General features: G+C 39.5%; 1 protein-coding gene across 1 annotated transcript; it reads right to left on the bottom strand.

The window, feature by feature from the left end:
* Window positions 1–1,030: 1,030 nt before the first annotated feature.
* LOC106875893 (DNA-directed RNA polymerases I, II, and III subunit RPABC2) lies at window positions 1,031–10,377 on the bottom strand. The gene is made up of 5 exons (XM_089341635.1): window positions 7,733–10,377; window positions 6,193–6,256; window positions 5,078–5,211; window positions 4,271–4,342; window positions 1,031–1,419 (listed from the first exon to the last, which is right to left on the bottom strand). Exons 1-5 carry the CDS (start codon window positions 7,762–7,764, stop codon window positions 1,329–1,331), a joined length of 393 nt encoding a protein of 130 aa, XP_089197761.1. The 5' UTR covers window positions 7,765–10,377; the 3' UTR covers window positions 1,031–1,328.
* Window positions 10,378–12,392: the final 2,015 nt, after the last annotated feature.

Genomic DNA, 12,392 nt, shown 5'->3' with positions numbered 1-12,392 from the left:
TACGAACGAACGTAAATACGTCCGTACGTATATAAGTACCTACGTACGAACGAACGTAAATACGTCCGTACGTACATAACAACGAAGGAACGAACAAACGAACGAATGTACGCAAGTACGTACATAGCAACGAAGGAACGTACGTACGAAACATGAAAGAACGTAAGTACGTACGAAACACGAAAGAACGTAAGTACGTACGTAAGAACGAACGAATGAACGAACAAATGTAGGTACATACATACGAACGAACAAGCGTACGTACGACGGAACAAACGAAATTACGTACGTACGTTCGGTCATTCTAACGCACGTACGTTCGTTTGTATTTAGTAACGTACGTACGTTCATTCATTCTATCGTTCTTTCGTACGTACGGACGCACGTCCGTTCGTTCGTTCGCTCTTTTGTCCGTAGGTACGTACGTACGTACATATGTGCGTTTGATCGTTCTATCGTTCGTTCGTTTGTTCATTCATTCTTTCGTTCGTTCATTCATTCTTTCGTTCATTTGTTTGTTCATTCATTCTTTCGTTCGTTCATTCATTCTTTCGTTCATTTATTCTTTCGTTCGTTCATTCATTCTTTCGTTCGTTCATTTGTTTGTTCATTCATTCATTCTTTCGTTCGTTCATTTGTTTGTTCATTCATTCTTTCGTTCTTTCGTTCGTTCATTCATTCTTTCGTTCGTTCGTTCATTTGTTTGTTCATTCATTCTTTCGTTCGTTCATTCATTCATTCATTCTTTCGTTCGTTCGTTCATTTGTTCGTTTCGTATGTTCGGTCATTGTGAAAGAAATTAAAAAAGAAACATTGTAGGTTATTAGCCACTGGACAACCTGGTGTCTTTTTAAATGTTCCACGTCTGGTCCTGTGCTTTGCGCCCCCATCTGTCACATGTGTAACAGGTTTCTGCAATTTGGTCAGATCTAAAGCCCTAATACACTTATTGTGCCAAACTGAAATTCTAACATCATCAGAAAAGGAAAACTTTAAAAAAAAAAAAAACATAACAAAAAAAGAACCTGTGTATTTTGCCATTATAATTGTAAATTTTCTGCAATTTTATTTCAAAGAATAAAAAACAATCTGAATCATGTGTTTATTTTTTTTTTTAATATTTCTAAGGGATGATTAGAAGCAAGTTCTGCACTGTCTTTAGGTCACAAATTAATCCCATAATTGTCAGCAACCTGGGTTCTATGTTTAATGAAAAAGTTTGTAATGATGATAATGTTATGTAAAATGACAATTGTATTTTCTGTCCATCAACAGATCACATATTACACAAGGGGATGCTAAAGGTATGTGGGGGTTGGGGTGGGGGGTTATTCCGTGATAATCAGTTCTTCAATTGCCCAATCTTCGTAGCTTCCATCAGGTAAGTACCGGCGAATTATGATTGGAATTTTCCTCGCTCTGCAACAGATTTAACACAAGTTAACAATAACGTCGTCATTAAATGGACATTTTTTCCTTACCTGCATGGAATTTGTAGATACATATATATGTATATATGTATCTATTTAGATGTATCAATTTAGATGAGATGCAGTTTGGGTTCGTGCCAGGTAAAAGCACTACTGATGCCTTATTTCTAGTGAGACAGTTGCAGGAGAAATACCTAGCTAAGGATAAACCTCTGTACCTGGCTTTCGTTGACATGGAGAAAGCCTTTGACAGGGTCCCCCGATCCCTTATCTGGTGGTCAATGAGGAAACTTGGGATAGAAGAATGGTTAGTGAGAGCTGTGCGAGCCATGTACAGAGATGCTGCCAGTAAGGTGAGGGTTGGAAATGAGTACAGCAATGAATTCCGGGTAGAGGTAGGGGTCCACCAAGGTTCCGTCCTCAGCCCCCTCTTATTTATCATAGTCCTCCAGGCAATCACAGAGGAGTTCAAGACAGGTTGCCCCTGGGAGCTCCTCTATGCTGATGACCTTGCCCTAATTGCGGAGTCACTATCAGAACTAGAGGAGAAGTTTCAGGTGTGGAAGCAAGGTCTAGAATTGAAGGGCCTTAGAGTCAACCTAGCTAAAACCAAAATCCTAATAAGTAGGAAGGTAGATAAAACACAAACCCCTTCAGGTAGATGGCCCTGCTCAGTATGTAGAAAAGGAGTAGGTAGTAACTCTATAAGATGTACCCGGTGCAAGCTATGGACACATAAGAGGTGCAGCAACATCAAAGGCAGGTTAACTAGGAAGTTAGTTTTTGTATGTGGCAGATGTTCAGGTGCAATAAAGACTGTAAACAAACAGGAAACAACTTCTATCTCATTCCAGGGTGAAAAACTAGAGGTAGTCGATAGCTTCCGCTATCTGGGCGACCAAGTTAGTAGTGGGGGTGGGTGCGCTGAAAGTGTAGCTGCTAGAATAAGAATAGCCTGGGCAAAGTTTAGAGAGCTCTTACCCCTGCTGGCGACAAAGGGACTCTCACTCAGAGTAAAAGGCAGACTGTATGACGCATGCGTACGAACAGCCATGCTACATGGCAGTGAAATATGGGCTGTAACTGCTGAGGACATACGTAAGCTCGCAAGGAATGAAGCCAGTATGCTCCGTTGGATGTGTAATGTCAATGTGAATACCCGTCAGAGTGTAAGTATCTTGAGAGAAAAGCTGAACATTAGAAGCATCAGTTGTTTTGTGCAAGAGAGACGATTGCGCTGGTATGGACATGTGGTGAGAATGGATGAGGATAGCTGCGTGAAAAGTGCCACACCCTAACAGTTGAGGGAACCCGTGGAAGAGGTAGGCCCAGGAAGACCTGGGCTGAGGTGGTGAGGCAAGACCTTTGTACATTGGGCCTCACCAAGGCGATGACTACTGACCGAGACCTTTGGAAATGTGCTGTGCGTGAGAAGACCCGGCAAGCCAAGTAAGATCGTTGCCAGTGCCCCTGGACTGGTTCTTGTGCGGGTGGCACATGAGATGCACCATTTTGAGCGTGGCCGTTGCCAGTACCGCCTGACTAGCTTCCGTAGGATTTTCGAGCGAGATCGTTGCCAGTGCCCCTGGACTGGCTTGTGCGGGTGGCACATAAAAGACACCATTTCGAGCGTGGCCGTTTTCGTGCAGGTGACACGTAAAAGCACCCACTACACTCTCTGAGTGGTTGGCGTTAGGAAGGGCATCCAGCTGTAGAAACTCTGCCAAATCAGACTGGAGCCTGGTGTTGCCATCCGCTTTCACCAGTCCTCAGTCAAATCGTCCAACCCATGCTAGCATGGAAAGCGGACGTTAAACGATGATGATGATGATGATGATGATATATATATATATATATATATATATATATATATACACATATATATAGACACAATGGGCTTCTTCCATTTCCATCTACCATATACTTTTGTAGATCTGGGGCTATAATAGAAATCACATCTTGTCCAAGATGCTGCACAGTGAGATTGAACTCATTCCCATGCGGCCTGGAAAGCAAGCTTCTTAACCACACATCCACACCTGTGCATACTGAATGCATTAAATCATGACCTGCAGGAAGGTGATGCTAAATGTTTGAAGTTAAGCTTTTTACCTTGTCTCAGAGGTAGAAAGAAACCCAGAAAGACATGGCACAGAGGAATTCTCTGATGCAAATCCAGGTAAACAGAGTGTTGTATGTAAAAATTGAGGAGATTCTTGCAGAACAGCTTGATTATAATGAATAAATCATAATTCAACATCTGCTTTCCATGTTGGCATGGGTCAGACAATTTGACAGGAGCTGACCAAGCTTTGGTGTTTGTTTTGGAATGATTTTTACACCTGGCTGCCCCTCCTAACACCAACCACCCAGCAGAGTGGACTGAGTGCTTTTCACATGGCACCAGCACAGGGATGGTCAGTCTTGGCATGGCTCTTACAGCTGGATCTGGCTCAGATCAACGTAAAACCAGTAGAATATTTGAATCTGATATTGCCATTTTGAATGCTAAAGGGCTGATTAAGACTACCTTCCAGATTTACTTATCCATATCACATTCTAATTTAATGTTGTCTCAGTAAAAATTTTCTCCCCTTCACCGTTTTAGCTTTGTTCCTGTACAAATTAAAATCTAGAATAAAACAGCGCAACGTATTTATATGGATAAATACAGTGATTGGCACCCTTTACTAGTTTATACAATTGAGAAACACATCTTCCAATCCTTTGATGATGCTTTCTACACCAAAATAAAAAAAAAGTCCAAACAGAAGAACCGACCATATTAATCCCACTCATCTAAGCCAATCAGAGAAGTGGTTAATGAAAATAATACATACTTGAGTTCCTTCATAGCTATCTGTAATGGATCTGTTTCACCTTCGAGTTCGACCATGACTGGAGCACACATCCTGCAGTTCAAAAGTTGATTGAGTTTAATCATTCATTACAAAACAGAAGACACAGGCATGGAGTGTGTGGCAGAGAAGTTTGTTTCTTAACCACAGGGTTTCGGTACTGCATGGCACTCACTACTATAGTCCTGGGCTGACCAAAGCTTTGTGAGTGGATCTGGCAGACAGAAACTAAAAGAAGCACATCATCATTATTTATTCCATGCTGGCATGGATTGGACAGTTTGGCTAGGGCTGGAATAACTGGCTCCAGTAATGTGTTTTGACTTGGTTTCTAAAACTGAATGTTCTCCCAAGCCAACCATTTTTCAGAGTGTACTGGGTGCTTTTAACATGGCAACAACATGGACCCATATCTGCATGATTGTGACTCTCTGACTTGACATCACACAGTTGTTGTAAAACCATTCACACTATCATACAAACGGTGCCGTTCATTTCCAATGTTCTTCAAAAACATGTCCACACTTCCAGCTTACAAAAAAAAAATATCATCATCGTCATCATCGTTTAATGTCTGCTTTCCATGCTAGCATGGGTTGGACGATTTGACTGAGGACTGGCAAGCCAGAAGGCTGCACCAGGCTTCAATCTGATTTGGCAGAGTTTCTATAGCTGGATGCCCTTCCTACCGCCAACCACTCTGAGAGTGTAGTGGGTGCTTTTACGTGCCACCAGCACGTAAATATAAATATAAAAATTTACAAAATGCACAACACAAAAATAACTCACGCTATTTGTAAGGCCCTTGTACCAAGCACTCGAGCTCGTTCATATTTTGTCATAAATGGTGTTGTGATTCTTTTGTCGTGGTCCACTTTCAGAGATGCTTCACTGCTTGGAAGGATGTCAATATTTTCAGATTCCTTAAAATAAAGAAGGACAGAATGAAAAAAAAAGAAAATTTTTTTTTTTTGTATGAAGGGAAGGAGACAGTTACAATACTCATGCCTCTTTCAAGAACGTCATTGGCATCGAGGGATTATAACAATCAGCAAGGCATAGGCTTGGCTATGTGGTTGAGAAGCTTGCTTAACAACCATGTGGTGTCAGAAGATTTGGTAGGTGAAAACCAAAAGAAGCCCTTCATTTAAGTGTGTCTTTACATCATGTGATGGTTGTAAACGAGCAGATTGGTACCCCTTTTATCAACTCTTGAAATGATCAAAAGCAGAGTTGATCATAGTGGGATTTGAACTCAGAGCATAGAGAGTGAAAAGAAATACAACCAGGCATTCTATCCAATATTGCAATGACCCAGGACAATTCACCATCAAGGCCGGTGCTTCTTAACCATTTTTTGCCCATGGATCTTTTTGATTCTTCTTTTACTCTCTGGACCATTCCATGTTTATATAAAAAAAAAAAAATCTTAGTGTATTTTTACAAAATTATTAGAAATTTGTATAAAAAGAAGATTAAAACATTTTGTGTATTGTACAAGTGTAGCCAGTTTGTGAAGGCACGTGGCCTAGTGGTTAGGCTGTTGCACTCACGATCACCAGGTTGTGGTCTCGATTCCCAGTTTGGGCGGCGTGCTATGTTCTTCAGCAAAACACTCCATTTCACATCACTCCTGTACTCTTTTCAACCAGTGGGGAATGTTGGCCTGCTCACCTAGCCAGCAGGGTGACGTCACTCAAAGGCTAAAACAACGCAAAGCACATTGTGACCAGCGATGTGTAACAACATCTAATAGCCTGGTTGATCACAGGCTATCAGATGTTGTTATTTATTGCACATAAATTTTAACAACAAAACACTTACCTGGACGCGCAAAGAGTCACATGGACCCCAACTGAGAAGCACTGATCTAGGCTGAAGTCTGCTAAGAAAGTATAACTCACCTCCGGGTTTTCAATTGGTTCATCCAAAGGTTCTTCATCATAAGCAGCATCTAAGTCTTCCAATCTAAAAATAAAATTGCTCATGTAATGTTCATTCATATGTTTGTTTTACGTCCGTTTTTCCATGCTAGCATGGGTTGGACAATACTTCTTATAGAGACATTGTTTCATAGCCAGATGCCCTTCCTGTCACTAACCCTTAACCGTTTTTCAAGTAAGGAAGCTGAAGTGATTCGCAATGATCAGGTGAGTCATGGGAAGAATGAATAGTTAAGTATAGCCGCAGGAGTGGCTGTGTGGTAAGAAGCCTGCTTACCAACCACATGGTTCCGGGTTCAGTCCCACTGCGTAGCACCTTGGGTAAGTGTCTTTTAGTATAGCCTCGGGCCGACCAAAGACTTGTGAATGGATTTGGTAGACAGAAACTGAAAGAAGCCTGTCGTGTGTGTGTGTGTACATATATATATATATATGTGTGTGTGTGTGTGTGTCTCCAACCATCATTGCTTGACAACCGATGTTGGTGTGTTTAGATCCCCGTAACTTAACGGTTCGGCATACATTAATGACCGATAGAATAAGTACCAAGTTTACAAAGAATAAGTCCAGGGGTCGATTTCTTCGACTAATAAGGCGGTGCTCCAGCATGGCCACAGTCAAAAATGAAACAAAAGAATAAGCATTCACTGGGTCTCAACTAGTAACAACCAACAACGAAACCTCTTCAATGTATTGATTGCGAAACGAACTTCTAAACCACACAACCAAACCTCTGCACCTGGTTCTAATATTCGGACCGATCTAAAGATTACTCAATAACATGATACATTGTCGGCATAACTACAGGGTTTTAAACCCTGTAGTTATGCCTACATTGTCTCCTAATGCTGTGACTTCTCCCCCACCTCATAATCTCACTTCGCAGGAACCGCAAAAGACCATGGGTGCAGTCCTCTTCTGACCAAGCCATGAAATATACACTGTATGATTCTTAAAAAACAAAGCCCATGTGACATCATGACTGGTTTGTTTATTTTAACTAAGAACATCAAGGAATGTGTTTATATCGCAACAGATTCCAATGTATTATTTGACTTGAAGGAATAAACAACAGATAACCAATACAAAGTATTTAATGTTAAATAACAGCGGAAAATACAGTCTTTACATGAGGTACGTTCGTTTGAGTAAATCAGCCTGGAGTGTACATTTATTCTTCCGCCCAGTATAAAGTGAAGACTAAACAAACGAAATGCAACTACCAACGAAATATAAACTATAACATTTGCAACATTATATCATAATATAATTATGGCAAACCTCCGAAATTGTTATTTCACAGAATGGACTAAATTTAAAAAGAAAAACCTGTCTTCACACGGGATCAGAAAAATACTTCTGAATGTGTATATAAGAAATGATGTCTTTGTAAACGTAAGTAAAACAGGAATAGTTCTAAGCAGAATTTTTCCAACGATATTCTTATGTATTAAATAAAGTCCGAAATATTAAAAGTTAAAGGGAATAAAATTTCACTCACTGTTCGCCGACATCGTTGTCACCGTCCGCCATTTTTCAAATAAGGGAAGTAACTGGTGTGAAGTCGGTGTCATAGGGAAAACAATAACCTTACTAAAAGATTTCTGGGTTTCTTGGGTTGAAACAAGAAAATCCAATGTGTTCACAAATACAGGTGTACCTCAACATACATCGTTTCGAGATATGTCTTTTGCGATTTTACGTCGTTGTCTTCAGAAATTGAGAGAAAAAATAAATTTCAACTTAAGTCGATTTATCCGACTTTACCTCGGTCCCAGTGAACATATTTAAAAGCATAAGAATTAGAAAAAAATCACCAAAAATTCAATACTGAAGTGGAAAATCAATTAAACCATTTATTGAAATAGATATAAGCTAATAAAGTTTTTTTTTATGTTTTTTCGTGTTATCTGGTTTTTCGATTTAAGTCGCATTAACTTGGAACCAATTACCGACTTTAGATGAAGAATGATTGAGGTTTTTTTTTTCACTCTCTTTAAAAATTGTGTTGTTTTCATTCGTTTTTCATCTCCAGATATCGTTCATTTTAAAATTAATTTTCAGCAAACTTATGCATCTAATCAAATTAGTTGTGCCAAGACGTAGTAAAGTTCTCAATGTCTGGAATGGACAGACTTTTGGGGCTCTGCTTTGTTAGCCGAAAATCTTTTACTTCACCCCTGTATTCAATGACGATTTTCCCTCACCTTACGCACACACATTAGTTTAAGAAGTTCTCTTAGAAAAAAAAAGAAACTTTTTTAAATTCGTGATTCAACCTTACAGATCGGCCTTTTGTATCATAGCCTTGGGCTGACCAACAATTTGTTAATGGAATTTGATAGGCGTAAACTGTGCAGGGTAAAACAGCAAAATTATATAACATGTATGAGTATAACAGTAAAACTGTTTTTGCGGATGTTGTCGTCGCGAGACAAGGACTCGTTGGTTATCAAAAACTGGATGGATCCGTTAATTTAATCATCTGAAAGTCCGACCCGACTTTTGACAATAACACTAGCGGAAACAGTTATGAAACGTAACCTAAACACCTTTATGGGTTGCAAAGTAAGAAAGACAGTTTATTACATAAGGTGTCACTAAAGGTTAAGTAGCTGCGTAGCCAAGAGTGAGGAAATGGTAGCGGTAGTCTGCCCCAGGCGACGCTTTTACGAGGGCGTTACTTTTGGGAAAGGGCGTTACTTTTGTGTAAAGCCTCCTTGGGCTTGGGGGTTGAGAGAGGGGTGGACTTAAGGGCTGCACATACACTAGTTACGCCTCAGATTATTTCCTTGAAATTTACAATAGGGAGACAGCTCGGGTTATTAGTGAAAGATAGTGTAAATGGGGTCCGGCCAAAAGTCCCTAAGGACGAAAGCTCCCCCCCCCGCCCAGGACAAAAACCCGACGGTTATTTTTTCGTTTTTAGAACTTTTAGTTGAATATATCGATCCAATTTTTTTTTAACTTGTTGCAGTTATTAGACTGCAGCCGGCCATGCTGGTGCACTACCTTGAAGAATTTTTAGATGGCTGTATGGAACCCAGAATTCTTTAAACCTTGATCAAAACCACTTCTGTGATATAATTCGCTTTTGTTTTTCTTTTTACTTGTTGCAGGCATTAGACTGCGGCCATGCTGGGGCACCAACTTCAGGAACTTTTAGTCGATCGTATCGACCCCAGAATTTCTTTAGATGATTTTCAACCAGCGCACAAAGTTAAGCCTAGAAGTTCACTCTAGATGCTAGAAATAACAGCCAAATCTCTTGAAATTTTTCCATAATCTACCTCGGTTATATTTTTTGGTTATTCTTCGTTTTTTTTAAAAATTTTCTAAAAATCTTTTTACTTGTTTCAGTCACTGGACCGCGGCCATGCTGGGGGCACCGCTTTGAATGTATCAACTCCAGAATCTTTTTTAGGTGATTTTCAATCAACACATAAAGTTAAGCCTAGAAGGTCTCTCCACGTGCTAGAAATAACAGCTAAATCTTACAAATCTTTTTTTTTTTAATAATTTCACGTAAACAAAAACGGAAATCGTGGTTGTAAAAAAAAAAGTTATTTTCCAAAAGTATATTCAATCGAGAAACGGTGTCAAAACATCTATGTCCCTCACAATGGTATGTTCCGTGTGTTTGCTCGTTTTAGAATAATTTTAGAGTTTGAAAATGAAAATAAATCAACCTTAACATCAATAATAGAATAACAGAACACAAGACTCTTTACTACTCAATGTACACATTCTCTTCTACTGTAGGCACAAGGCCCGAAATTTTGGGGAAGCGGGCCAGTTGATTAGATCGACCCCAGTACGCAAATGGTACAAATGTTTTTTTTCATCGTTTACTTATTGTGGTTATTAGACTGCAGCCATGCTGGGGCACCACCTTGTTGTGTCAGGAAGAGTTCAAATGGATAGCAAGTGACCTAGATGAGTATAAGCTATTCTTATAATGGTATATTTCCATCTTTCTAGCTGGAATGTGCTATTATAAATACCAGCGCTCTGTGAGCAGAAGATTAGAGAAAGCCTCGACCACCACAATGTGAAGTGTTCTTGGCTGCCGCAACCAAACGCAATGGCACAGACAGCTCCAGCCGTCCTGCCAGTCACTCTCTGCCTCTTCATCACTGGCTGACTGGCATCTTCACTCTATCTATCTATCAATTACTGCTGAAAACAACAGGGTACATGTAAAGCATGCCTACCCATCATGGTTTGGCATTCAGAAAAAGTAACAGTAAATAAAGTTTGGTTATCACAACTTCGGCCACTGTCCTTCTTTCCTGGAGCCAGCATCAGCATCTGCAACATTTTTTCGCATTTGGCAACCGCATCTGTTACATACATATATATATATATATATATATATATATATATATGTATATATATATGAAGGGAATGTCTGTTTTTCATGCTGGCATGGGTTGGACAGGATGACATGAGCTGGCAAGGCTGGGAGCTGAATACCAAGCTCCAGTGTCTGTCCTGCCATGGTTTCTACAGGTTCAAGCCCTTCCTAATGCCAACCGCTTTACAAAGTGTACTGAAAAGAACATGTCTTATATTTCTTTCATCTTGCTGACTCTACGTGTATATTTGTAATGTATGAACAACTGCGTATGACTTGTGCAGTGATAACAAACCACGTTTAACCGTTTGCTTGGTGTTGTTGAATTATTCATATGCAGTCTTCCGCCAAATTAACCAGTAATTCGTCCCAGCAACATTGAGACAACATGCAGCCAAGCAATAGCATCAACAAAGAAAAACAAACAAAGAGCAAACAGAAATGTTCACTCCTTCGTTCAGTCAAAAGATTAGTTGCCACCACCCGAAGATTTGCTTATTTCTATCTTTTCTTTTCTACTCCAGGCACAAGGCCCAAAATTTTGGGGGAGGGATCCAGTCGATTAGATCGACCCCAGTATACAACTGGTACTTAATTTATTGACCCCGAAAGGATGAAAGGTGGAGAGCTGGCAGAAACGTTAGCATGGCGGGCGAAATGCTTAGCAGTATTTTGTCTGTCTTTACATTCTGAGTTCAAATTCCACCGAGGTCAACTTTGCCTTTCATCCTTTCAAGGTCGATAAATATCAGTTGCGTACTGGGTCAATCTAATTGACTGGCCCCCTCCCCCAAAATTTCGGGCCTTGTGCCTAGAGTGGAAAAGAATATTTGTCTGTTAATCGGAACTTCTCATAGAAAAAGTCTTTGTCCCTTTTTCTTTTTCCTGTGGCAGGAGCCAGGATTTGAACATGGAACATATAAAGATGTAACAGATACCAAAAGGCACACCATCTGATGCACTGATAATTCTACCCATCTACCACTCTCAGCTAGTTATTTATTTACCACCAGAAGAGAAGCAAAGTTGACCTGGGTAGGTTTTGAATTCAGGGTACAAAGATTCAGAACAACTGCTGCAAACCATTCAATCCGGTGCTCTAATGACCCAAGCCAATTCGTAATACATCAAACGAGCAATAACATCTCCAACACAAACAATATAACATCATTTCAACAATGGTGACATTGTGTTAGTTTATAAATTGCTCCATTTAATCTGGCTGACAAAACAGGTTCCTCTCCTACTTCACAGTTGAGTGATTATCAATAAAAATTACGTCCAGCTGTAAAAATAACTCTTCTGCTCATACAAGTGAGCGAAATCAGGGGAAAACAAAAATCAATAGAGTAATCAGAACATAGATTATGCTTAATATCTATATTTATATTTCTGCCTTCGTTTTTTTTTCTGATTAAGAATTATTTAACGTTGAAGATTTTGTTAGACTCAGTCTGCCTTCTGTTAAATACTTGACATAACTTCTGTAGCAGTGGACCAACCAAAGCCTTGTGAGTAGATTTAGTAGCTAGAAACTAAAGGAAGCTTGTCATACATATATATATATATATATATATATATATATATATATATATATATATATATATATATATATGTATACTTTATTAATAAAGCTGCAAAGACATCACAAAAGCTGTTACTCAGAGTTTCACGTTTCCGTTCATCGGACAGTTTTGAAATCTCAAAGCTATGAGATAATGCAGGATTAATTCATAAAAGAAGAAATAAATCAGTATTACATTAGAGAAAGTAATCCGAATGCTAAAGAGTTAAAAGACACTTG

This window comes from Octopus bimaculoides, chromosome 25, assembly GCF_046866305.1.
Source record: "Octopus bimaculoides isolate indiv1 chromosome 25, ASM4686630v1, whole genome shotgun sequence".
NCBI lineage: Eukaryota > Metazoa > Mollusca > Cephalopoda > Octopoda > Octopodidae > Octopus > Octopus bimaculoides.
This window is presented reverse-complemented; position numbering and strand designations above follow the sequence as displayed.